The sequence below is a fragment of the Drosophila elegans genome, unplaced genomic scaffold (assembly GCF_018152505.1).
Source record: "Drosophila elegans isolate 14027-0461.03 unplaced genomic scaffold, ASM1815250v1 contig_183, whole genome shotgun sequence".
Classification (NCBI taxonomy): Eukaryota; Metazoa; Arthropoda; class Insecta; order Diptera; family Drosophilidae; genus Drosophila; species Drosophila elegans.
The window spans coordinates 4,176,401-4,204,073 of record NW_024545550.1 but is presented as its reverse complement, the minus strand read 5'-3'; the positions used below and the strand labels follow the sequence as shown (position 1 = coordinate 4,204,073).

General features: G+C 42.2%; 1 protein-coding gene and 2 non-coding genes across 4 annotated transcripts; 2 read left to right on the top strand and 1 right to left on the bottom strand.

The window, feature by feature from the left end:
* Positions 1-2,709: 2,709 nt before the first annotated feature.
* On the top strand, positions 2,710-6,553 carry LOC108145039 (organic cation transporter protein). Of its 2 annotated transcripts, none has more exons than XM_017270226.2 (4): positions 2,710-2,865; positions 3,950-4,341; positions 4,721-4,864; positions 4,930-6,553. In XM_017270226.2, the coding sequence occupies exons 2-4, from the start codon at positions 3,962-3,964 to the stop codon at positions 5,897-5,899; spliced, it is 1,494 nt and encodes a 497-aa protein (XP_017125715.1). In that variant the 5' UTR covers positions 2,710-2,865; positions 3,950-3,961; the 3' UTR covers positions 5,900-6,553. The 2 variants fall into 2 exon arrangements, with proteins under 2 accessions (XP_017125715.1, XP_017125713.1); XM_017270224.2 differs by lacking the exon at positions 2,710-2,865 and adding an exon at positions 3,757-3,805.
* Positions 6,554-23,921: 17,368 nt separating this feature from the next.
* On the bottom strand, positions 23,922-23,994 carry Trnar-ccu. Its single transcript has one exon. It is a non-coding gene; the product is annotated as a tRNA-Arg (tRNA).
* A 554-nt stretch (positions 23,995-24,548) lies between these two features.
* Positions 24,549-24,621, top strand: Trnar-ccu. The gene has a single exon. It is a non-coding gene; the product is annotated as a tRNA-Arg (tRNA).
* Positions 24,622-27,673: the final 3,052 nt, after the last annotated feature.

The following is a 27,673-nucleotide window of genomic DNA, read 5'->3' as shown; positions in this document are numbered from 1 at the left end:
ACATTGCCCCCTTGGCCGGGAGGACGAGGTAACGATTAAAAAATCTCCACATAAAAGACTGAGCACTTAATCAAAGAGGATTTGCAGAGGAATAGGGCGACAGCAGAGGCCGGGGTAAAAAGCCAAGGCAACCAGGGCCAAAAGCGTTGATGCGGCGCTTTGTTTCTAGCTGCGTCTCCTCGTATTGCATACACTTTCATCTGGCACTGCTAAATGGTGAACCCAATGGACAATAACTTAGTTAGAATTGTGTACTTTATATTGGTACATAAAATAGCTTTATACCTAATAATTATGCTCTTCAAATGGGTGCTTTTGTCTAGGCTTAAAAAAATTTACTTACATTATGCAGGTTTATTGGTATCTTATATAGTTAAATTTAATTTCATTTGAAATGTTGCATTAAAAAACAGACTGTCGCGATTGTCTTCGATATAAAACTAAAACACTTTAAAACAAATGTATTTGTATACGTTTTTCTGAACAGGTAGCTAATTGCTCGATAAACAGGTAGTTTAAGGTGTGTTATTGCTTCGAGAGTGGTTTAGCCATTTTTCCTTCTATAAAGTATGGTCAGTTTATTGATTTTTTTCAGTTGAAAACGAACAGTTGACAGGTGTGAAGTGTTGATCCAAAAAGAGAGCGAATTTTTGCACCGGTAAGTTGTTAAATACAGTAAAATTTCTCTACCTCGTAATGTTTTTTCTAATATATAAACTGTGCGTTGCGTTGGAATTTCATTAAATTAGGTTTTAAGCAAACTAGAAGGGAAACTACGGCGACAGAGCATTGTTTAGTCGCCTTTGCTTCTGCTGTAATCGCCTTACTTGGATTTTAACTACATATTACAAGCACTTTCATTTCGCTAAGCGTTGCTCATAGTTTTCGGTGCGCTTTTTCATTTCGATGCTCCCAGCGCGCATCATCCAGCGGCTCCAGCTCCACCTCCGCCGCCCTCCAATCCCCTCGTGAAAGACCTTAAATAGTGGCAAAGACATCTCACAGACTTGGCCCGCTGCATTTGTCAATTTACTACGAGCTGAAAGGGGCGTGGTCGCGCATAAAAATGATATATGTGAGCGCTGAGTTAGCAATTTTCGTATGAATTGGCAGAGTTGCAGTTGCTGCTGTGGCTGCTGTTCGCCTTATGAATTTCTTTATGGCCAACCTATAAAATATTTTGATTGCGCCCTGGTGAATCGTAGGCAGGGGCGGAGGTGGGGCGGGGCGGAGCGGGGATGTAGAAGGTAGTTGAAATTAAATGCCTGCTGCTTGATTTGCTCGCTGGCTCTCAAGTGGATTCCTCGCAATCCCGTGGCCAGGGCCATTCGACCACTCGACCACTGTCCACTTCAGTCCTGGCCAGCAATTATGGAGGAAAAACCGCAAAGCGCTCCAAAGCCGGTCCAAACATTTGTTGGCCTTGCCAAGTGCCAAGTGCCGAATGCCGAATGCACCAGAATTTTGGCATTTCCCCTGTAATCCTTTTGTGTGCTAATTGGAGCGTTGCCGGGCCATAAATACCCACTCCATCGCACTGTTACTGCAAATATCTGGCCTAAACAGTCCGCTGGGTTGGTGGCCCATTCAGGACCCTGAAATCGGCTTAGACCACTTGCCAGGGAACCAAATGTAAATATTAAATGGAGCTCTTTAATTGGATTTAGTTATGTGGCTGCATGGCGGATCGGTTTGGCATTGATTCGCTTTATTTTCGACCTGCCGAAATATTCGGAATTTTGCATGCTTTTATATGTTAAATAAAGTTAAACGGGATTTATTGGCATTTACTTGGAATATTTGAAAGGCCTAAAATCATTTCGATTTTACTACTCAAAATAATAGTTTAAATAATAATTTAATTAACTAAAAACCTTCCGATTTAATTATAATTACTATTTAAACCTTTTTTTGGGATTTGACTATTTGCAATTTAAAAACAAGGGACCGAAAACAGTACTGCTTTAAGGTCTTAATTTTATATCCGGGAATTTGTTTTTCTAGCTAATTTAGACTATAAACCGTGGTGGCAAAACATAAACAAACAAATAAGTATAAAATAGAGACTATTTTCGGACTTGATAAAATAACATTTTAACACTTAATTAGTTTGTTATCGTTTTGTTATACAGATTTTAAAGTTGATCATGAAAGAGTTGAATGCTGTTTTTATCCAATTTATTATCATCAGATATTAATTATTTAAAGCAAATTGTTAAATGCTTAACAGTTTAGCAACATTAAACGCAATTATCGACTCGCCATCAGACAAATAAATCAACTCCTCATTATTGTTGTTTTGTTTTCGAATATCATGCGAATTCCAAACACTATCGAGTTGATAAGCGCGTGGTTTACTGATGAACACTGCTAGATTATGTTTTGATTTTATTGATTTCTACTATCAAATCAAGATCAGACGTCTCCATTAATTAGCGGAAAAACACTTATTTATAAGTTGTATTTTTGACTACAGAAGCAATTATGTGAATAACATTTGCGGAAAGGCTTACCTGAGGTGAGATAATGTTCTCTACGTTTTTTATCTCGCATGGACACAAGTTCAGGGCATTTAGCTTTGTTTGTCATATTGTCGAACACCTCTTATCATCTGGGATTAAAGTACACACGACTTTATCATCTCAGTTGTTTGAGTTTTCTCCGCCGACGAGACGAGATGCAGCTGCCATTGAATGTGGAGCATTGAAGCTCTTCAGACGTGGCTCGAAAAGTTCGAGAATTCTACAGAGAATTATCAACTGAATCGGTGAATTATAGTACTTTGGCCCCAGACAAGCCCCCGGATTATTCCCATCGTTATTTATAAATATTGTATATATTCAAATATATGGCCAGGACTATTAGGTAAGAGTTTCATAATAAAAATAAGAGAATGTAAAACGTCGCGAAAATGAACAATAGTTTGGATACTGACAAAATATATTATAATACGCTTAGCATAAAGAGTATATTTGGTCCGCAGACGATTGAATTGTAATTTAGAGTCCAAACAAAGGCATTGCCAAAGATTTTTTCATTCCCAAGTGTCTTGCCAGATTTACCATGTGGCGATCGTATTATAACGCAAGCGTTTTCTGAATGGTTCATTTTTATTGATTGGCCATCCAATTTGCATATATAATTTATTTGCACTGTGACATTTTGCCAAAGCCAGAGCCAGAGCCACTGACGATTGCGCAAAATGCTCCGCCAGACAGGTTGTCGTTGCCGTGGGAACTCGAAGCTGAATCTGCGACCAGAAATCTCAGGCCTCTCAGCCTCTGCCTCTCTCCGGCCAACTTTCACTGAGGCAGTGCTTCCTTAATTAAGCCATCTTAATGGGTGACTGGGACTCGCGGTTATCTGCCGGCAGACAATGGCTTAATCTGGCAACTAGATCCCCGGGCGCACCTACCTCCAATTAACCAGGCAGCCGACTTCATTTACCTACTTAAAGAGTAAAAGTTTAGCCCCAGTCGCTTGGCCTTTTGGCTGACAAACTGCAGCGGCGATGGAGGCCGTACTCCTATTTCCAAATGCCATTTTGGCGGTGCATCCCGTGGTCGTGGTGCTAATGCCCCCGACTTCTACTTCTACACCCATTTCCCCCGTTTTCCCCCCGACTTGTCCCTCTACCACCGACTCCGACTCCGAATCGAATCTGTAAAGCTCTCTCTTGGCGAAAACCGGTTAGCGGTGGCCGGTTGGCTTGCAAATGAAATCTCTATCTGCCCGGGTTCCATATTTTCACGCCAGTCTGCACAGAGCCGCACCGCTCGATAAGTCCAATTTGCGCTGGAGCCCGGTAAATATTTGAGAAAGTCCACCCACTAGGAAACCAGTCAGCTCAGTAGGCCAACACACTGGAAAAAAAAAAAAAATCATATGAAGTTTATTTTCAAAAATCAGATGTTACATTTCTATAGTTTGGCAACCTCAAATTTTTCAGTTTCTAAACGCCATGGCCGACAAACCAGTGAAGCCGCTGAAGCCCGTGACGAAGACTGCGGATCCGATAATCTCGCAGATCGGCGACTTCCGGCGCTACCAGCTGTTCTTCTTCTTCATCATCATACTGTGCAAGTTCGGCACCGGCTGGCACACCCTGGGCCACATCTTCCTGGCCGCCCCCACGCCCCAATCCTGCCTGACGGCCAATGTCACGGATCCCTGCAGCGATGAGTGCGCGGAGACCGAGTTCGATACCAGCGTCTTCAAATCAACCATCATCAACGAGTGGGATCTCACGTGCGACCTCAAACAGCTGGCCAGTTTGTCCCAGTCCATCGTTATGCTGGGTATCCTCCTTGGCAGCTTGTGTTTCGGCATGTTCGCGGATCGGTAAGTATATTATTTTAATCGGCTATTAATATTTGTCCGTTTTTGACAGTCGGCTCTTTGCTGACTTTCGCGTTAAGAGTTAGGAATTATTTAAATTAATTTAACATTCTTCCTGTTTTAAATAGGCAGTGTAAATAAAAATTATTTATGATTTTATTTTCAAAAGAATAATAAGATTTTAATGAATTTGATTTGTTTTCCAAATTCTCGGAATTCTTAAAACTTTGTGAAGAGAATTAAAAATAAAGTTATTTTTCATGTAAGATTCTGTAAAAGTCCAATTTTTTAAAGAAGCTAGCAATTCGACAACCGTATAAAAAATTCAACACTACGTCCTAAAACAACCTTAATATGGAGTCTTTTGATTTGTAACCCCCAGTTTTGGAAGACGTCCCGCTTTTCTGGTTGCCTGCTTCATGCAATTGATCACTGGCCTGATTGTCTGCGTATCGCCCTACTTCTGGTTCTACTGCCTCTTCCGATTCCTGGTGGCTTTTGCCACGGCTGGCACGATGACCGCCAGGTGGGTTGGAGGCTACCGTCTCATAGATCGCCCTTGAGTGTCCACCTAATGGGTCTCTCCCGCAGCTTCGTCTTGCTCATGGAGATCGTGGGGCCCGGGAAGCGCGAAATAGTCGCCATTTTGTACCAGATACCCTTCAACCTCGGCCACGTCTCCCTGGCCGTGTTCGCCTACTTCATCCGGGAGTGGCGCTGGTTCCAGTTCAGCATCACGATCTTCTCGGTCGTGTTCGTGATCTACATCTGTCTGGTGCCGGAGTCGCCGCGCTGGCTCTTCACCACCGGCAAGCTGGACAAGTCGATCAAGATTCTGGAGAAGATCGCCAAGTGGAACAAGGCGCCGACGGACACGATCCGTCCGGAGATCGAGGCGGCCTACGCGGCCCTGGCCGCCCGCCAGCCGGTCAAGAAGGGCACCGTGCTGGACCTCTTCCGGACGCCCTATCTCCGCTTGAAGACCATCTGCATGGCCAACAACTGGATGGTGGTCTGCATGGTCTACTACGGCACCGCCCAGTACGTCTCCAAGCTGGGCGGCAACATCTTCGTGAGCAACCTGATCGCGGCCATCGTGGGTGTTCCGGGCACCTGCCTCTGTGTGCCCATGACCAAGTTCCTGGGCCGCAAGCGGACGCTTCTGCTCTCGCACAGTCTGAGTGCCACAGGGCTGCTCCTCCTGGTCGGCCTCTTCGGCCAGGCCGAGATAATCAGGGTGGCCTGCGCCACCGTTGCGCTCTTTGGAGCGTCGGTCACCTTCCCGAACATCTATCTGTACAGCGGAGAGCTCTTCCCCACGGTCGTCCGGTCGAACGGAGTGGGTCTCTGCTCCATGATCGGCCGGGTGGGCTCCATTGTGGCCCCGCTGATCTGCGATTTGGACCTTTACGGCCTCTGGATCGCGCCCCTCATCTTCGGCTTGTTCTCCATCCTGGCCATTGTTGGAACTATCTTCCTGCCGGAGACGAGAGGTGCTACGCTGCCGGAAACCCTCGAGGACGGAGAGAATTTCGGTCGCAAGAAGAAGGCGCAGCAATAGACCTTTTTGGCGCGCAGTGTAACAAATCGCAATTCATAATTTTCAAGCCCAGCCAGAGTCACACTGCTAATGTTGCCTGCTGCCTGCTGCCTGGGCTCGAAAATTATTAAATTTCGACTTTGGCTGCGATTTATGCGATGCGATATGTCAGTCAGCGCGCGAACTGCCGTTCGTGCCGCAAACAAGAGGCGAAAAAAATTGAAAAATCTAGCGAATGCAAAAGGTAATTACCGCGAAGTAACTTCCACTTCGTGATTATTAAAACTGGGTTAGCACTCTGAATCCAGTTCGGCTGCCTTAATGTCGAGGTGCAAACCAGCCAAATAGCTAACTGGCAATGCCTAAACGACTGGGAATGCAAACTTCGCATGTGAACCCAATCGATATAGCACTTGAGAGCATTGAAATTGCCCAGTCCCATTCGATTAGGATGTGGGAACTGTTTCTCCCAACCAAATTACACCTCTTAAGTCAACTGCTGCCTCACCCGAGGCTCTTAGTCTGGAACAACCCTCATCCGTCTCTTGAAGTCTGGAGTACGAAGGTCGAGAGTAGTAGCTTGTAGCATATGTAGCTTGTACAGTTCATCATTCTTTCGTTGTGTAAGAAATTTAAAATCGAATAAATGGCATTTAGGCATTTCATTTAATAAAACCAACTCAGCGGCAGAATCGATTACACACATCAGCCCGAATGACACTCACAGCGATTCCATTAGGTCGACTCCAGTCGATGCCCATGGCAATTATCGGCAACCATCTCATCACACCATATCCACATCCTCTGGACTCGATGGACGGGATGTAATGGGTTGGCATGGGATGACCTTGGCTGGGCAAAAACCGGCTGGAGCACCACTCAAGGTTAATATTCATTGTCAACATTGGGTACGCCTCATTTGTATGCGGCTCTTGGCTCACGCTCTCATTCCCTTTTCCACGCGAAAAAATAGCTTAGACCTTACTTGATAGTAACCCATAAAATATTTTAAACAATAGTGTTACTTTTCTTCTTTTGGTAAATTAATTAAAAAACTTACATAAATTAACAAACTGAAAAATACATCTTTAAATCTGATTAGAATAAATATATCCTCGTTTCTTTATATAACAAAAAATTCTTACCAATGGTACTGTACAAAAATCTTCAATAATAATTTTCTCATAAGAGTGATTCTTTCTGAAAAGATTATTATAATTTTCCAGGTCTCAAAATGTTTTCTTTTTTCGCTTAGTTTATTTATAACTTTAGTATTCAAAGCAAACCAAAAATTAAAGATGCTTATAAATTATGGTATTTTATAAGCTTTCAGATAATGTTATATGTATAAGTTTTTATTTCAATAAAAGAAGTATATTTTACTTTCCATAAAAAATATATTTTTATTGGATTAATGTATCATATTTGGTAAATAGATATGAAGGGAAAGAGTTTAGGTTCTTCTTTTCTTATACTCAACATTGATTTCAGTGCATTAGGACGTCAGTTGTCGGCACTTGGCAACATGAATCGGCATCCTTCGACGTTCCATCGCCACTCAGCCCGGAGCTGCAGTTGCAGCTCGAAATCCGACTGAGACTGAGGCTCAAACTGATGTCCAGAATGGGCCAAGTTTTTAGCGTCATCGGCGCTGGCAGCTTGTCATGTCAGCCGTACGAAAACTGTCAGAATTCGAGAAGAGTGGCCAGTGGAACGCACTGCCATTCGCATTCGCATTCGCATCTCTGGACCGACTGGCGGTGTCGCATACTTAATCAGCGGCGGCGTGTCTCAGTGATAATTACCGGGCATTTTTGTAGCTCCCCAAAGCCGCCCGCTGATGTTGTGAGATGTGGCCAAATGAATGGCCACAGCGGCTCCACTGTAGTCACTCGATGATTATTCATTGTGGTCGGTTCCAGAGGATCCCCCAATGCTCCTCCTACACCGCTTCCATCCACTGTAAGCAATTTGTAGATATTCAGGTGGTCATTAAAGAGCAACAGGCGACAAAAGGCGGTGAAAGAATGCCATAAAAGTTAATTGCCTTAGTGCGAAAATAAGACAAAAGCATACGGGGATTTTAAATCAAATGTATAATATTAAATGATACCAAAACTATTTCATTTAACCTTACCTTCCTCGGCTGGGCGCTTAAAATTGATTGTAATTGTAATTTAACTGAAAACCTAGCAAAGGTTTAGTGGTTGCACTTGTAAATTTATATATTCAGGCCACTTCACTTTAAAGGTAGTTGCGAATCGGTATTTATTAAAGCGTTATATTCAGCATCAAAGCATATGTTGCTTAAGCTATGAAACAAATTGATTAATATTAAATTGCATTATTTCTAGCACTTAACCATCAACATTAACATTTAAATCAAGGAACAAATTTAAATATTTCATATTTATCCTGTCAAAATCCATCATCTTCTTAAATAAGTAAAAAGGCATCCCATTTGCGGATATGACTAATTTTAGTGATTAACAAGGGCCTTAGTCAGCCCAAACAGGGTTATAGATTGCTATGCCACACAAAAACGCGACACTCGAGCATCGTTGTAAAGGCAAAACTGCCACTCAAAAATGCACAGGCCCCAACCTTTTGGCCAACACATGGCAAATTTGCCGGGCCAAAGCCGCAGACAGGCAAAAAGGCGGCAGAAGCAGCAGCACGGAGACAAAACCCATTTAAGTTCAAAGCAAGCCAACCGAAAAGACGATCATTATCTGAGCCGCATATCTATTTGCGATTACCGAGGAACTGGCTGTGAGCCTGTGCCTCAGCCTGTGCCTCAGCCTGAGCTGCAGATGAGCACTGAGGACTGAGGATGGCGATGGGGGCCGTGAATCGTGGGAGTTTAAGATCTCAGACTCCAAGGCGGTGTGGTGGCAACGTGGGCGCATTAAACAGGCAAATGTCAAAATGACGCGCTTTGTTGTTTATCATATTTACCGCAAGCCCGGGAAAAAAGAGATTGGCATAGTCGACGACGACGACTATGAGCCGGGCCAAATGCAATTAGTATTCAAATGTGGACGCGCCAGCGAGCACGACGCCAAAACGAGTCATCATCATCTGCCAGCGAACGACACTTGGACTTGGCTTTGGCTTTGGCTCTGGACTTGGAATCGGGATGGGGATGGGGATCGGGATCGGGATGGTGATGGTGGATGGTGGATGGGGCCAACTTCTTTGGCCACAAAGGAGCCGGCTCTTTACATGCTGAAAAATGCCTAGGCTTTTGTGGCTCACAGTTCGCCGTAATTTAGCGCACGCATTTTGCATTTTAAATGCGAGCAGTGAACGGCGACGACTTCTGATTAATTCCTCAGCTGGGCGCTACAAATTCGTTTGACTAATTGCGACTGGGGATGGTACTGGCCTAAGGGGAGGGGGCATGGTAATGGAAATGGCCATGTCAGTGTGTATCGCAGCCAGGGGATTCCGCGGAACACCTTATCGGCCGCAATTAAACGTGCCGTCGTCCAGTCCGGCGATTTAATGTATGATTTCTTTCAAATCATATCTACGTGACTGTGACTCAACCTTATCAGCATGAACGATTCCCCAGCTCTAATTCCCACTTGCAAAAATAAAAATTAACTGAAAATGGACTTAAAGTATATTTAATTTAATTTAAACAATTGAGATGCAATTAAAACCAAAAACATAAAACATCAATATGCATTTATTTTAATTTTTGTTTTTATTTAAAGTCACAAATTGGCAAGAGCTTAGTTATAGCATATTTTAATTATAAATTATAAAACCATTGAAATGTGCTGTTAGTTTTTTCCTACGACTTTTTCTAAGATTTGTTCATCAATTATCTCCAAATAACAAAATGGTTCAACACTTTAGATCGACATTACCCGGTTTTGTTTTCTCTGCACAGCTGCAAACTCATTAATGACAGAAACCCCGGGCGGCCGGCCTCTCAGATGATTCAATATGGCCGCTAGTTGCATATTAAGCAGCCAGACTCATCATCGAATATGGCCACGGCCTCGTCCAAGCCGAAGCTTTCTGTTATGTAACCATAAAAAAGCAAGCAACCAGACAAAAAGTAGAGACAACAAAAAAACACAAAATGTGTCGTGGGCGCTATCAAGTGACAGCTCTCTGGGTCCAAAAAGATGTAAAATTAACAACCGAGTTATGACAACTGCCGGCAATTAAAATTGACAATTGATATGACAGGCTTTAGGAGAGCGGAACGCGGGGAAGTGCACAAAAAAATTGCCAATAAAAATGAATTCGTCAGGGAGTACTGGATTAATGTCCTGGGAGTGGTTAGATTCAGAATGGGAAAGGCTTATCAACAATACAATGGATGCAGAGTTATGTAATTTTTAACGAAAAATATGGGTTAAAACGAATAATTTTAATGTTTTCGAAAATGTTTAGTTCCTGCAATACTTGTAGCTGCAAGGGTATATGAACTTCGGCTTGCCGAAGTTTGCTTTCCTTCTTGTTTTTATATTATATACCTATACTTATTAATGTGTATAATATTAAAGTAAAATCTGTAAACTGGAAAGGGAAAATTTGTGTTTATTATTAAGAGACTGATACCTCTAATTAAAATTTCCTGAATCAGAGTTCTTGAGTATGACTGGGAAAAAAATGTTAAAATGTTTTTCCTAGCCGTAAAATGTACAGTAGCATGGCTTTTCCTTATTTTTCATTGCAAACCACCATCTATCTAGCAAATACAGTTTCATAGCTTGTAATTGCGACCTCTGTCTGGCAATATTGGCCAAAAATAATTGCTGAAATTTTGGGTAGAGCGTCAGATCGCGTATTGCGGCGAGATCCGTTGCAGAGACAACCGCTTTGGGTGCACAAATATGACAATTGCCGACATTATTAAAATGTGCTACGTGCGCTAAATCTGCCGACATCAGAGAGCGTCCGAAAAGGGCAGAACGACACACGGCAGGGCCAAAACAGGTGGGCCACGATGTTGGCCAGGCCAGCAGCCTTTAGTTGGGTTTTCGGTTGGTTTTATAAGCACCACTCGACATTTGCTGATAGCCCACTCAATTTGCATTCGAGCGGAGGAGGAGGAGAAACGTTGGTCGAAATCAAGTGGAATGACTGCCAGCCAATTACTTTTTACAACTTTCTAGCTGGCACTTCAATCTCGACCAGTAATTAGTTGGCCAAAGAGTTGACAGGTGGTCCAGGTGCGTGGGCGACAAAGAGAACCGCACACATTAACATAATGTTATGAGAGGGCTTTAATTAAAAAACCCAAAGCACAACCCTGTTATTTCTCAGCTCCTTCCTCCGTCCTCCGTCCTCCTCTCTATATTTTTTTATTTTTTGCCTGCCAGCAATTCTCGACAAAGTCGTTGGCCATTCCATGTGTGCGCTCCTTGAAGCATTTAAGGCTGGCCATCCGGCACGGACAATTAAAAACCCTCTGCAGCCCTGCCATTTGCCATTTTATAAGCACAGATTACAGCTTTACGTATACGTAACGCATAAGGAGTGGCAGAGCAGGGGCTGAGGATGGCTGGAGTAGGATTGAAGGCAGGTTGAAAGGGCGGCAAGGCGGGGACATCCAGCCAGGACACACAGCGAGGTCCGATAAGCGGTGGGCACTAGGTGAACTCCTCTCCAAACGCCAGATTCAGTGGTGCCAACACAACATTACATATTTAAATACACAGAAAATTATACTACAAACTGGGTCTAATAAGAAAATTGTCAAAGAAAATACCAAACATATTGAATAAATAAACTAAATACTAATATGTCTATTTAACTTTATACTTCAAATATTAAAAAAAAACCATACTTAAAAATAATTTATCTTGAGCGATAGTATCGATATTTGAATTGTTTGACCATCGATAGGGCTGTGTTTTAATGTGATTTTACATTTGGTAACTAGGATTCAATTTATAAGAAAAAAACAGAAAATAACATTTTGCTTACTAAAGGATACTGTGCTTTTCACAAAAATTAGCTAAATTGGCATTACTACACGGAAGACTGTCTTCCGTATCTGCAGTGTGTTGTGATTTTATGCTAGCCATGGCCATCCTAGACGTCCTGTTCGCTGCTCCCAGTTCCATGCTGCCGCTCATTGTCTGCTTTAATGACATTGCACTGCACTTATTTCGTTTTTGGCTCTTTGTACTTCTCCTTTTTTTTATTTTGGGCAGAGTATACCACCTTGTCTAGCATGTTGATGGCCGGCTGTAAAACCTTATGATAGCTTAATTTTAGAGTTTTTAGATCGTTTTTGCATTTTCTTCGCTCCCCAAACACCCACTCACATGGCAATGTGATTTGGCCCGAAATCAGTTGCGAATTTGCATGGACGAGCTCAAAATGAAGTCATTCCAATGCCATGCCGAAAATGACAAAACTTGAGGAGCGGTGGAAAGCATAATGGGAAAAATGGTTGCGGAAAAGCGTGGAAGCTGTTCAATATGCAATGCACAGCTTATAAGGTGGATCACAAAGGGGTATTGTATTATCAGATTTTCTTCAAGCTTTTCTTTTTGCAACTGAAAAATGGAACGATAAGTAGCTTAATTAGGTTTCCCCAGGAATTTACTGCAACCTGAAGGTCTTCCCTAATTTCACGGAATGTCAAATAAACAAAAGTGAATTAAATCTTACAGTGCGATAATCATTTCAATATTCACATGCTTATCTAAGCAAACCATAACCTGGCCATCAATTTGAATACGCAAATGAATTCGTAATAGAAATGGTGCAGCAGTTAAATAACAAAATTTCAGAACGGGGAATCTCATATCACTCCCAGCTGAGACCCCAATATAAGGAAACGTGTCCGAAATTGGGGTTGAATCTGAATCGTTATCATTTGCAAAGGCGCCCCGCATAATTTGATACTTCATCAATTCGAAGAAAAACCATTTAATATGGAAATGACTCCAAAAAGGGGAAACTCCAGTCCGGCAATCAAATTGGAAGAACACATGATGTGATATGAAATGAAGACCGCTTACGAAAATTGGTACACAGAAAAAAAATATTCCGTGTTATATGATATGCCGTATATCAATAATATTTCAAATGAATTCATTTAAAGGAGTTTTCGTAAAGAAAAGTGTTTTATTTTGCTGTTAAATCAAGAAAAGGCACATTATTAAGAATTATGTATATACAATTGGACTTAAGGAAATTAATACTGTACTTATTTTTTTTAATTTTTATTTGTTTTGACAAAATTTCTTGTATATGATATAGATATATATTAGATAAATAATTAAACAACAAAGCCATCAGGTTTTATGTTTTTCTTTCTGTAAGAAAGAACAATTGTGCGATGAAAATTTGCATGTGATGAAAATGTATGACAGACATCGTAAAATCTCAGAGCAGCCCAGATATGGCCGCGAGTTACAAACTGGCGACAAATGAGCAAAGGAAGTGCATAAGCGGCAACCGGAAGCCGGAATATTTCGAGCCGGGGCGAAGACGAATCGAGTGCTGTTAACGCATTTACAAGCCTCGGCGACGACAATGAAATATCGCCTCAGATTATCGAGGCCAGGCAGTGGGATTCCGGACTTGGAGCTCCGGACTCCGGCGCATTTACTTTGCATAATAAGCCGGATTATGGCGGCCCTCGAGCTGCGAGCTCCATAAAGCGGAGTGAGATGACGTTGACAATTGATTGCTGGCAATGGAAATGGCACGGAAAAATATTTGCCGGATTTCATTAAGCGTCGCGGAAATGGGCGAGTGAAAAATTTGATTTTGGCATTTGCATGCCTCCCCACAGCGAGTTCATCAGCTCCATCTGACTTGAGGTAATGTTTTTATGTCAGAAATCACTTAGACCTTTGGTCAGCGGAAGTGGCCATAAAATAGCTATGGCGCATCCACATCCACATCCGCACAGAGCGCGCACTCGCATCTCTGGCCATAAATTCGACTGTGAAATTGAAACTTAAAATGCGTAAAGTATACGCCCCGTCCGCCGGCCGCCAAGTCTGGCGTGGCCGCCCGTAAAGCAGTTTCAATTTTTATGTGTATTTTATATGCCTACTGTAAATTGCCGGCCATCTTGCCATCGAGAGTCCTTCGAGTTTCCTCGAGTCTCTGTTGCTGGCAAAGCTCAAAGGCCAGAGGCTCGGGCCCGCAAATGTTGCCGCCGTTTCTTTTTTTGGCCACCAAAGTGGTGTCTATTTCAGGGACCCCCGAAAATTCCACGTTCACGTTCGCAATCGTCATAAATCTTATGGCCACATCTTGAATTTATGTGCCTCCCGCCCCGCAAATTCCACTCCGAACTGGAGGCTCTCATTCTGCGGCTGTGTTTTGTGGCTTAGATTAGCAATTCCGGCATCTGTTGGCGATTTTGTATTGATTTTCGCAGCGCCACTTATTGAATTTGTTCGCTCTGCTCTGCTCGGTTTGGCTGGCCAAAAGTTTTTTAATCAAAAGTCCTGGCTGGGAAATAGTTTGCTTAAAGTGTTTAGCCAAATGACAGACAGAGAGTCCAGGGCCAAGCCGCAGCTTGCACTTTGACTGGCAACAATCCGAAACGTTTCAATCCCGGCCAAGACAAAGGCCGAGGAACAAAAGCCACAGTAGTAGAGTGTGGGCCATTGCCAGCTAAAATATTTACAGCAGAAATGTTTTGTGCAGATGAAGATGGCAAACAAAGGGCTGGGCAGATTTCATTACTGGCTGACCAGCATGCCGCTCTAAGACAATCAAAGGTGAGCAGGCAACTCCGACGACAGTTGGGCTGCGACAGGGTTTCTTTTATTTTCCGCCCGGTTGGAGCGGTCTGTGGGGCTGGAATCCGTAGGATTTGCTGCGCGAGGAAGACGCGGCTACCAGCAGACCAGTAGACCAACCTGCAGACGCAGCTGAGCTGCAGCCACCGCCATGAAAATTGGCGTCTGCCAAACATAAATAAAAAGGGGAAAGGTAGACAAATCCGGAATAAATAACAGCGTTTGTCTGGCCCGTCCTGCGGCGGTCTGCTATCCAGACCGGGCTCAAAATCAAGTGTGGGTATGGTTCAGGGCATAGCTGTGGGTATGGGTATGGGTATGAGTATGGGTTGGGCCGTGCAACGTCAGCATGGGCGTTATGGCAACCGACGGCGTCGAGACACCTGCCCATTGTGGCTCTTCCAGGCGCTTGGCCCCCGCGTTGCGTATACGCTCAGTTGCACCGCAAAATGAGCGAAAATCGCAGCGTCTATTTGCCATGGCAATGGCATCGGCATTGGCAGCAGCATCGGCAAAGGCAATGTGTCTTTTGTAGCGCGCTTTTAATAAAATATAACCATTTAATTGGTGTGGCAACCGTAGGCAGCTGCCCCGTTCCTTGCCACTTACTTTGAGTTCTCATATAATAAGGTAAAGAAACAGCAAGGATTTTATTGTGCCAGTCTCAAAAAAATATTTATTTTTTAAGTATTTTGTTTTTTGAAGTATTCAAAATATATTTTAAAGTTTTTCCGCGACGCTAAACAAATATCGTCAAAGGTTCTAGCAAAGGTAAGCAAAACAAAAGTTGCAGAGTTTTCCAGGCCTCTAATATATGTAAAACGAAACAAAAAATTGCGATATAAAATGCTGGAGAGAATATTTAAATCAAAAATCTATAATTTTAATTGTAAAAAAGCATTTAGGTACAACTTACAATCGGATAAAATAAGATGGGCGAAACCCTGACTAGTAATACTTATAATGAGATTTCTTCTGGCTAATAGCTTAAACATTGAAGTCTTATTTGATTTGGTACAGATATAAGTTCTGTCTAGCAAACAAAATACGAATATACGTTTGAGTGTTTAAAGTCTATAAATACAACAGAACTATACGTTTAGATATATTTTAGCACGACATTTTAATATATATATATTATATTTAGCAAAGAACACTATTTATAAATCAAATAATTTACGTTTGCCCTGTGTTGAAATCTGCTAAAGCCAAATACGTTTGCAAATTCTTGATTTTGTAGTCAATTTCCATAACTCTCTTCTGTTGGCGACTGCTTGACAACAGCCTGAACTCAAAACACGCTCTTTAATTAATTCAAAGACAAGTGCAAAGATTCACACCACCAGGATGAGGCTGAGGATGAGGATGGCGATGACGTTGACGATGACGATGAGGATGTGGATGCGAATGGCTCTGGGACTGAGGAGGACGATGCCTTAATGGCTGCAATCAATTAAGAGCCAACAAAGTCAACCGTCGCCGTATCGATGTCAACCAAGCAGCTGTGATGGCTCGGCATTCAGCTTTTCCCCAGTCGGCAAATTAATGAACAACTCACCCAATTGAAGGAAATGGGAAAACGTACAACGTGAATTGGAATGGGAATGGAAATGAGCTGGATGACAGCCTCATATTTGCATATTCATGGTCGGGAGTGCGAGTGCTAGTGTGACTCTGCACTTGTGTGCGCTTAGCTATTGCTTCCGCCCATCTGGTCAACGAATTTTCTGGCTAAATGCCTTCGGTTTACTTTAATTAGTTGTTTAGTTTGTCTAGCTAAGTGAGAGCCGTAAAAAAACTAGCCACAAGCGACAGGAGGGGGGATCCAGTCAAAGCCAGACTGCGCTCTAATGGAACTAAACTAAGAGAAAATGCGTTCTCCAGTTAATGGACGGGACGCACTTCATTAGATATTCTCTTTCCAATGCTAATATGCATGCACTCAATGTGCAAATAGTTTGAGAGCTGGAATCCGACAACAGCGAATGGATACAGATACAGATACAGCAGGCCAGGGACATCCCCTGAAGTTCGGGCAAGAGGTTGACTAGTTTGGCTGAGAGACGAACAAACCATCAACTTTGCCTAGCTTACCATAAGCTATAGTGTGTGGCAACAAAAACAAATATAGATAAACAGTTTTGTTAGAATTACATTATAATTTTAAATTATATTTCAAATTAACTGAAGTAGTTTGTGGCACATGCTTGGGTACCTAGAATGGTTCTTATCTACAAAGATTCGTCGTTTCACAATTACAAATGGCATAAATTGAGTGTCCTAGATGATTTGTTTTTCGGTATAAAGACTCATAATAGATATTTCTTAGTAGTTAAACACAAAGTGAACAGCCTTTATTTTCACTCAGTTTCAATTTTTGGCAAAATAATTTCATATCTTTCAATTTAAAAGGTTTACTAATTCCGAAAGAAAGTATTTAATTCAAGTTCCTTAAAATAAAAAATAAAAAATAAAATAATAAAAAAAAAAAAATAAATAAATAAAAAACAAACTTAAACGTTAAATACACATTAAACACACAACACATTTTCTTCACTCCATACCAAGTGTTCAAAGAATATCAGATTTGTCCGGAAAAGACACAAACTGATTTTGAACTTATTATTTGGCAGAATAATTTTCTGCTTTTAAATTTCAGTTCTTTTGTCAACAATTGACGTGTGAGGACTTCAAAACAACGGCAAATTAGCTGCTGATTCGACACCCACGACCGAAACTTGCCAAAACTCAGTGTCATGACAACGAAATTAATAAAAGCAAAACAAGAGAAGCAGCAAAAATCAAAAGCAGCAGCGGCAGCAGCAGCAGCACAAGCAGCAAATATTGTCGCATGCATAAAAAGGGCCTCCACAATTTAACGCTTGAATGTTCCGACAGACGTCGACATATGTTCGGCGCACACGTGTGTCAGTTTGTCAGTGTGCGGTGTGTGGAATTGCCAGCGTTGCGTATATGAAAGTTTTTAATAATACTTGGCTAAAATGCCAAAGGAAAAACTTTTATTAATAAAGTTTCTTTCTTTCCTCCATGTACCGAACACCGAACACGAAGGGGCGTCGTTGAGGGACGAAGACATTGAAGACTACAGGAGGCTCTCTCTTCTTGAGGCTTCCTTTCCTTCTTCTTATGCTCCAGCTACTGAGGTTTAATTATGGCCAGAAGAAAGTAGTGGACTCTGGGAGTGGCAAATAGTTTTACTTTATTTATTTTTATTTGCCCGTCACACACTCGCACCAACACGCATATTGAGAGGAGAAATGTTTCTGCGCAAACACAGTTGGAAACTTAAAAGTGTTAATCTTTGGTTTTTTTTAAACACGAATTGAATATACTTAGTTTAAAGTGACACTTAAATTAAACTATATGACATGCTTTTGTCATCTGTGAAGTCAAATATATACAAAATATTAATCTACTTATTTTTGTTGCTTCATTCATATATTTAGTTATGGGTTAGCAAATACAGATCTTTCAAACGACTAATATTTCATTAAAGCTGTTTTAGTAGGAAGATTTACGAAAAACCTAACTTGAATATAAAGCTATTTTAATGATCTTACCGACGCAATATTTGTAAAAAAAATGATAGTGTATTTATTTCAGAGTGTATTGTATAGTTAAGTGATACGTTAACGTGAAAAATAATCTATTTTCATACTAGCTGAAGTTCGCGATATCTACATACGCATAAACAGTGGATGAACGAAATGAGCAGTGAAGCTCTTGTAAGAGGGACACTTGTCGCATCGGCAACAATAGCAACTTTCGCCTTTTTCCCCATCCCGCACAAATCTCAGATGCATGTTCAAGTGAACAATTTTTGCCATCGGCGGCAATATTAAAATTGAAGCTGAAATGCCATCGAGCGAACCAGGCTGAAAGCAGGCCCGGAAATAGTTTTTCAAGGCACCCCAACCCCTTCAATCCCCCAACCCCAGGGTCTTGCCAATTCCGCTCGTGATTTCGCTTATTCGTTTTTTGTGTTTTTGATTTTGTCGTATTTGTCTGGTGATAGAAAAGCAGAGCCGCTGGCAGCGCTGCAACTTTTGCCCAAATACTTTTAATTAAAATTTCAAATTATTTTCGCCTTTCGCAGACGTCGACAGATGGAAGTGGGCGGGGCAGGAAGCTAAAAACTGGAAACTGGGAGCTGCGAGCTGGAATCTGAAATCTGGGGACGGAGACAAAGATGAGCAGAAGTGCAGTTAGCGAGTGCAATGGCGCACAAGATGGCGAAAGGATCCGGAGGATCTGAAGCGCTGAAATATTCAAAGCGCATTTTCAATTTAAAAGTTTTGCACTCGGGCATATTTATTTATTTTATTTCGCAATTTTTGTTTTCCGCTCATCATTGAGTCCGACGACGGAGTGGGGTTCTTGCAGTCTTTGACCAAAGTTTGGCTCCAAGTAGGCAATGTCATTGAGATTGGGCGGTGGGCGTGAGGCGTTGGGCGGTGGGTGATGGGTGCTGGATATGAATGCCCTACAAGCGGCAACTTAATGCAATTTTGCTCTGGCAGATTTCATTTGTGTGACAAATGGGGGGCGTGGCCATGCAAATCGCAAATAAAAAGAACTCATTAAAAGTTTATGCCACAAAGTTTGGCACCCGACCCAATGCCACGCCCCCACACTCCGCCTACCGCCCACCGCAATCCAATCCAAAACCCAAGCCAACTGCAACTTGTTTTGACCAAGAGAAAAGAAGAGGGCAACTTCCACTGATTGCATTTATTTTTTTTTTTCGGTGGGGATGGGCTGGCTTTTGTTTTTCGGGCGTTGTGCAATAGTTCTAAAAGCAAGTTTATGGTATAACTATCAATTGCCAGGCAGCCTACACTGAAAACTTTTGAGAGAGGCTTTACCCACAACTTTGATCGGAAAGTACTTTAAAAGTTCTCTCTGTCATGCTGTATTGGTAGTTTCTTTAATATTTTTTTAGCTCTGTTAGTACATTATTACGCCTCTTGAAAAAATACCGAATTTGCTTAGCTCTAAAACCCATTGTCAGAAATCCTAGTCGATGCCAGCTAATAAATCATTTTCGATTGATGGCAATTCAAGAGTGCACTAACAAAATTGTAGGTCAGTCTTTTGTGACATGTTATCTCCAAGTAATTACACTTTTTTCTGGTTCGCTTGCCCAATAATCGAACTGACAGTTGACAATCCCGGCACCAATAATCCAATAAAATATCGCAGGGGGGCGGTGGGCACGTGCGACACGTTTCCCAGTTTCCCAGCCAGTTCAAAAAGTCAATTCGAATTAAACAACGCATTTGATTGCCATAAAAATGGGCGGTCGCGGTCGCCCGTATTTATTGGCCGCTCGAGTCGCGGTTTGCATGCTCAGCAAATGCATTTTTTTCTATTTCAGCTTGTCGGTGTTCTGTTCAGGCCCAAAAGCGAAACGTGTCTGGCCGTGGCCGCTCCCCAAGACAGGTAAATAAAATTGAAATTATTCTGTGCAGCCGCAAAAAAAGCGAACATAATGAAAAAATCAAGCAATCTAGAAAAAACAGTTTGCCAGCGCACACACAGAAATTACTCAAAGTGAACCTTGAAAAAAAAAAAGAATCTGGAAAAAAACACAAGCGGGCGGCGTTTCAATTAGCCGTCCTCCAGCGACTTGTCCCGCAATTAGGTGTGTTTTAGTCGACCAAAACGATTCTAATCGCTTGTGTTTTAACATAGATTTCGCCTTTGCTTTATTTGCTTGGCTTTTGTTTAATTTTAGCCCGCTCCGAACACTTTTTGCTGACATGTTGTCCAATGTCATGTTGTCGGTGACATTAGAGCTGGGAGTTCTAGACCCGAAGAGAGCTTGTTTGGCCACACACACACAAGCCCCAGCCTGCCCGATCATACACCCCAGATATGACAAATTTAATTAAGGTTAATTTTCATTTCGCCTTTTCATTTTTTACCCGCCCGCAGTTCAGTTCACATAACATTTTTAACTGATAGCAGACTGTCTGCAGGGTGCAAGAGAGTATTCTGGGTTGAAAGGTTAGGTTTTTGCGAGGTTTTTTACTTGTCGACTACTAGCAAATGAGGCAAACTATCATACTTTTATTCCACTTAATGCAAACATAAATATCAACTCAATTTAAAATCTGATTAGTATAACAGTGTTCGGGAAAACTTCCCCCCTTGGGATATTTTTGTGCTGCTTGCATTTCCCGGATCGATCATCGATCAGAATTTTCCAAATTTCGTTCAAGTCTTTCCACAAAAGAGGGCGCCACTCATTCGTAGCTGCCTGTACTGCCCGCACTGCCCGCTAGATGGCTGCGTCCTACTTCACAGTTCTTTACAGGGTGTTCCCCATTTGGGCTTCAATGGAATGGCAAAGGTTCTCGACTGGCTGCTTTATCTGAAATTGCCAATCGAAGGCAATGCAATGCAGTTTGCCGGCAGGAGAAGGTGAAGGGCTGTGTGAAAAGGTCAAAGGCATTCGATTAACTTTAATTTGCGCGGCTCTTTTCGCTCCGTATGTTTGGTATACCATTTTATACTATACTATATATCCCCTCCATTGTTCCACGGTTGTTGATTTAGTTAGCGGGCTCCGTGGTTCAGGTGTGCCCCTTGCATGCGGCGTGAAAGCCAAACCTTCTCCTCGAGACCAAATCTCCTCGATGCGAGAGTCTTCCCTGCGCATCTCCGCGATGATGTGCCTCCTAGACGACTTACAATGGCCCGAACTGCGCTTTGATTTATGCCAACTGCGGTCATGTCATAGTTCAGTTCGGCTCCGGCATTGTTGCAATGTCAGGGGGCGGGGTCTAACGGTGGGGCCATCGCAGCACTCACATTCCCCAAAAATACCCACTCCGATTTAAACTGTATTCGTAAGTAAACAAGACAATCGATGTGGGTATTATATATAGTCCTGATAGTATTTAAAAGAATTAAAAAGCAACTTTAAAGCAATATTTTTTATTTTTTTCCACACAAATTTGTATTTGGGCCAAGCTCTAATTGCAGTTGTCTAAGGCACGCGTCGGACATACGAAAATGTCACTGCCACAGGAGAACGGCGAGCCGAAATTTGGCCAAACTGATAGCCAAATTTGGCGGCCAGGTGACGTGACGTTGCTCTCGGCCAAGTGGGCGGGGTAGCCGCTCATAATATATACACAGCCTATGCTGGCCGGCAATCGAATGCCGTTTGAGAGACTCGGCTAGTCTGTCAGTTAGTTGAAATTAATTTGCACAGCCAGGCAAAATAATTTACGGCCTGCACTGAGGCCGAGTAAATTGAGGTGGACCCGAAGATGTGGGCAGGTTTATGGCTGCAACTTTTCATATGCTCATTGCCCGGCGCGTGACATATCACGAAATTCTGTTAACGGCTCTTTCGATTCGAACTGGAAGCCGTCAATTAGCTGTAGGTACATCAACCGAACACGTCTACCGACATTCAATCGGGGAACCTGTTCGACAAGCTGAGAAATTTAAATTTTGGTGGAGGTAATCAAGTAAAATCGATCCTAGCCATAATCAAATTGAAACTGAAATTGAGTTTTCGATTGTGTTGGTGCGAAATCTCCTGTAAGCCAAAAACAAAATGAGCTCTGTGCTGCCAAATTGTCTTTATAAACGAGCTTTTATATCGCACAATGGTATACCAAAAATTAAGCTATTATCTTTAAGATGTTTTATGTTTTAATGAATAACATTTTATTTATTTTAAAAGTCTGCTTAAACTGTAAAAGAAAAACATTACTCTATGCAAATAATGAAATGGTTAAGGAACTATTTTTTTAAACAGCTTAAATAGATTAACATACTTTATATTTAATGGTGCTCATAGTGACTTTATACTTTAATTTTTAAATTGCTTGTTGGAATACATTTTGTATGTTTTTGACATATTTTTTTTTTTGTTGTATTCATATTTATCTAGCTGATCTGCAAAGTTCTTGAGGTATGTTCTGAGCAGCGCTGGTGAGCTTGTTAATTGCGGACCGGCAGCTACTTGCCTCGCTCCGATTTGCAGCTGGGCGCTCACAAATCTTGTCACCGGCGATACGGCGGCGATGCAAATATCTACGCAGCATGCAACCAGTCAACTGGAGGCTGCGTCGGCGACATCCATTTCTCATTTGATCTTTATCGCCTGGCAACATGCAAACAAGCGGGCCGATGGGCACCGCCTCCCCAGCCACTCCCACCGCCCCCAGAAGTCCTTGGACAGACCTGATATCCGCACTGATTGTAATCGAGATTGGCTTTTTGCAAGCGCCCGGCTGCCAAACCGATTTGTGGTCTGGCCTGGAAAACTGTTTCGCCCAGCGACATTTCAAGGCTTTCTGGCCACCACCGAATCACAGCAACTGCTCCCCCCGTCTTCGCCGTATTGCAATTTGCCAGTTTTTAATTTCCTCTGGGTCTCTCATTAGCGAACCGCGATTCGGATGGCCAACCAGGCCCCAGATGCCGAAAGTAGGTCGGGTCGCTTCACTAAATTGTGGGACACGCAACTTCTTAGACACCTTGACGGCGTTTTGCTATTTGCAGCTATTGCCAGCTGACTTTTCGCCCGGACAATTTAGACACAGACAATGGATGGGTGTAAATCATGTTTGCACTGCTCGCTGTCTATCTGTCTGCCTGTCTGGTGCTGGCTTTTGCCCCAGACTTGACTTGACTTTACTTGACTTGTGGTCAATGGCTTGTACATAATGGCTGCCCCAAACAACAACTACAATCGCCTCTTTGGGGCATTTGCAAACAATGACATTATGCTGACGTTTATTAATCGCATTTGCGAAATTAATGTCGTGACATTTTCGGTTTAATGTAGTTGTAATAAATAAATGCGCCGTTTACCCCTAGACTAGCCGAGAAACACAATAAATATGTATGGCATAAAAAATCAATACAATGGTCGCAAATACAATTGTCGAAAAGACAGGCGGCAGACACCAGACGGCTGTCAGTGGTCCAGATTATGTAACTCCAATTTGCATATAACAAATGAGGCCAGCGGTTGCTACTGATTTTGTTTTTCAAACTTTAAGAAGACGCTGTTTTTGGTACGCAACGCCAAAGCTTAAAAAATTATTGCACAACCGGTCTAAAAAAAAGTATTTTCACGGAATAGTTTCTTTAAATTAAAGAAAATGTGATTTTAAAATAAAGTTTTTTTATAAAGCTATAAACATTTTTCTCGTTTATGGTAACTTGCTTCTGGAAATACTTTTTAAATTTTAAGTAGTCAAGTAAATACAAAAAAAAAATATCTCTTCAAATAAAAAAAAAGTACTTCACTTTACCCCAGATGGGACTCGAACCCACAATCCCCGGCTTAGGAGGCCGATGCCTTATCCATTAGGCCACTGGGGCATGTGATTCTGGTTGTCAAAATAGCTATATGAAACTAAGGCCGCAAGAACACGCAAAACAAGAACAAAAACGAACTAAAAATAAACTTTTATCGCTTAAATTTTTGTGGCGAAGCAACTGTTTAAATAAACTGTTTGTTTTGCGCGGAAACAAAACAAAGTGGACAAACATTTTTAACTTGATATTTGGGTTATGTTTACTCAGCAGCACAAGTGTTTCTCGTTGATAAGAAAGTTTGTTGTTATTCTGCTTATATATGTATGTATGTATGTATATTACTTTACTTATAAATTTGAAACAAATGATTTTATATTGTCTAAAAAGTTTTATAACATAAAACCACTCACAAAATGTATGTTGTTCTTGATTTAGCGTAATCAGGGTAATGTTTCAACACAGGTAGCAAAATGGTTTATTTACACCCCATACAAAATTCATTAAGCGAACACGTTTTCTTCCCCATCTGGATGTTTCTTTTTCCTGCTGTGACGTAGAACTGACTCATGCTTTGCAACCCTGAGCTCAAAATAGCGTTCGGCCAGCCAGTAGCACATGCCCCAGTGGCCTAATGGATAAGGCATCGGCCTCCTAAGCCGGGGATTGTGGGTTCGAGTCCCATCTGGGGTAAAGAGAAGTACTTTTTTTTTCAAATCAATTTTTTTAAACTATTAATATTATGCTCCTTATTTTTATAATACTTTTTCATTTGGTTTTCTTTAGTATATGATTTTAAAATCTGGGTTTTGTGTATTTCATTCCAGAAGGAATTATGATTTTGGTCAATAGATTTTAACGTAGTGAAGAGGTCATTCCCTACCCTATAAAGTAAATATATGCTTCCTAAACTAGTTTTGGAAACTAAGACATAATTTGACTACGCTTGTAAATAATTAATGCCACTCAAAATTGGATAGTGAACAGAGTTTACTTAAAATGCAAAGAATGTTTAGAATTTCGACCTGGGTTTAGGTGAAAGTGGAGAACTGTTTCACAAGCTATTGGCAGTGCTTCATCAAACCAGATTATCGGTGTGCCGCTCCCAGATGTCAAGACCCAAGCCGAACATAAACCATGAAAAGTCGTCACAGCAGTTGACATTTCGCTGTGCCACTTCCACTTAATTTAACAACTTTACGAGTGCCAGCCATCGTCTTCAAATATCATTTTCAGGCATTTTCACCCCGGCTCTTAAATGGCAATCAACTCTCTGATGAGTTGTCAAAAATGCCGTTACCTGGCATTAGGTGGATTCACCAGTGGGCGTGCGAGGGTGTCGATGTGGGTGTGACCTGGCTTCGTAGGAAATCCATCCACTTTAAAAGTTTGCCAAAAATTGCGGCTCATAATTTCACTTTCGCTATCTGAAATATGCATGGTCGTAAAATTTGCCAACGCCGACCAAATGGCCACCCAGGGATCCGAGGATGCACATGGCATCGTCGGAATGGGACTGGGTCTAGGTTGGTGCGAGTTGGTTGGTGGGAGGTGGTTGGTGGTTGGATGTAAGCCTCGGCCATAAGCATTAAAATTGCATACAGGCTGGGAGGCGAAAAAAATAACACTAAAAAATAAAACTGTGCCTCGCATAGTTTCATTTGCTTTACGATTCAGCAAAACTTTGGCTGAGGATGCGCCAAAGTTAGGACCAGGGTATCTGAGGAGGGATAAGGCAGTCTCATCATTAATGTAAATTCATTGTTTCATGGAGGGGGCCGGGGTGGCGGTGCTCTACTGCCTGCATTATAACAATTCATACTGAATTTTTGATACGAATCCAACTTTCCCACGTACGCATAATCCATTAAGTGGAAACTGGGTGTTTAGACTTTGAGATACCTTTGATATCGTTTTGATTTACTAACTTACACACAAATGCAGTAATGTACGAACAAGACATGTTTTAATAATTCAACAAAGGCTTTGTTATGGATAAGTTTACTTTTTCGACAATGCAACACTTAATAAAAACACAATCTTCTTATACTTTTGTAAAACTAATGGGACTTAAGACATATATTTATTTACCTAAACCGATGTGTATCATTTTGAATACATTAAGGCAAGAACAAAATATTAACATTTTTTTTTAGTAATTCTTTTACTTCTCGCCAATAAAGGTCATCTTAAATCTGATGACGTTTTAATGCAAGCACTGAAATAATGCAACCTTTGTGGGCATTACTTTGTTGTAGCTACATCTATAACTTGGACTTTACAATGGGGCTGCCAAAACATACCCATTATGTGCACGGACTCCCGCAGCTATTAGAAAAAATTCCTCTTGCCCTATACGCTCCACCACAGCGTAAAAACTTTTCCGCAGAATTAATGGCAAGGGTACTTTAGCACCCCGCGGAAACTAGGCCAAAGTCTGGGACGTCGAGTAGAGGGGATACTTGGAGCGAGGATATGGAACGGGGATAGGAGATGGGAAGGGGGAAGGCATTCTGTGGGGTTTATGGAATGCATTGCTCCGCAGATTGCATTTGTTGCGTTTTACTTAATTGAAAAAGGCCAGCAATGTGGGGGAAGGCCGTAAAAGGACAGTATCGCTGTCCCTAGCCCTCTATGGGCTGCCTGGGCACTTCATAAAGCTGACAGGGCCCGGACCGAACCGAACAGGACCGGACCGGCTAGGCTAGGCTATAAAAGAACATGACCAAAGCGGTCGTCGAGGAGACAAACAAACACCAAAATAGACCGCCAACGGACCGCCGCAAACGGGCTGAAGCTGCAAAAAAAACCTAAACAAAAACAAAAACAATAATAAAAAACAGGAACATGCCAGGCAAACCGGCCACTGCATCCAAAGCATCTGCAACAAGCAACGGCAAACAAACAAACAAACGACGAGCGGCAAAAATTATCTACTCAGATTATGTCGAGATTAATTACATACGCTGAGCGCCATTGTCTTGTCAATAAATTGTCGTTGTCGTCGACGTCGCCTGGCATCGTGTGGCCTAAAGATAAGAGGGCCTCCGACGCCGACTACCGAAATGTTAACTGGCTTTTCTTTTCTTCTCCCATATTTTTTTTTTCTCCTTGCCAATTTTCTGTTTTTCCATTTTTTGCCATTTTTTGCCGCTTTTCGGCTGATGCTGTCAAAATTGCTTGCTCAACCCGTGAGCTGCAGCCAAGCCCCTCGTCCTCGGCTAATTAATTTAGAAATGTTGCCAACATCAGGCCCAAGCCCACCAAAGGGAGCGCCACATGGTATGGTCCACCGCCAGCAGGCAGGCATATAATAATGAAATGATATAGGTTTAATCCGGCGATAAGCATCGTGCCGCATCTCTCTAAGCCAAAGTGCTCGCCAAGTGCGCGTAAATTAATTGGCCACAAAGCGGCTGCCATTGCCATGCAGTTTCCCGGCTCAGAAGACCGCCGGCCAGGTTTATGTGGCTCCTACTTTGGCTCTCGCTTTGGCTTTGGCTTTAGCTTCGACTTAGGCCAGGGGCCACTGCTGAATTTAGAGCATGTAAAGCGCCAAATGGCCGATGTAAATTTCAAGCGGCAATGCCGTCTTGGCCCCGCTCAGAGGACTAAGAGCGGGCGAATGATGGCCCACGAGCATGGGCAGAAATAATTAGAATGGATAACACGATATTGGCAGCGCTGCAACTGGAAAATACTGCCCAGCATAACTCCACATGAGTGTTTGGCCGTGTAGAAGATG

Excerpts from the sequence above, each read along its gene's own strand:
- LOC108145039 (XM_017270226.2), top strand. The coding sequence starts at position 3,962 with ATGGCCGACAAACCAGTGAAGCCGCTGAAGCCCGTGACGAAGACTGCG. Across the intron at positions 4,342-4,720 it reads TTCGGCATGTTCGCGGATCG|TTTTGGAAGACGTCCCGCTT; the intron begins GTAAGTATATTA and ends TGTAACCCCCAG. Across the intron at positions 4,865-4,929 it reads GCTGGCACGATGACCGCCAG|CTTCGTCTTGCTCATGGAGA; the intron begins GTGGGTTGGAGG and ends TCTCTCCCGCAG.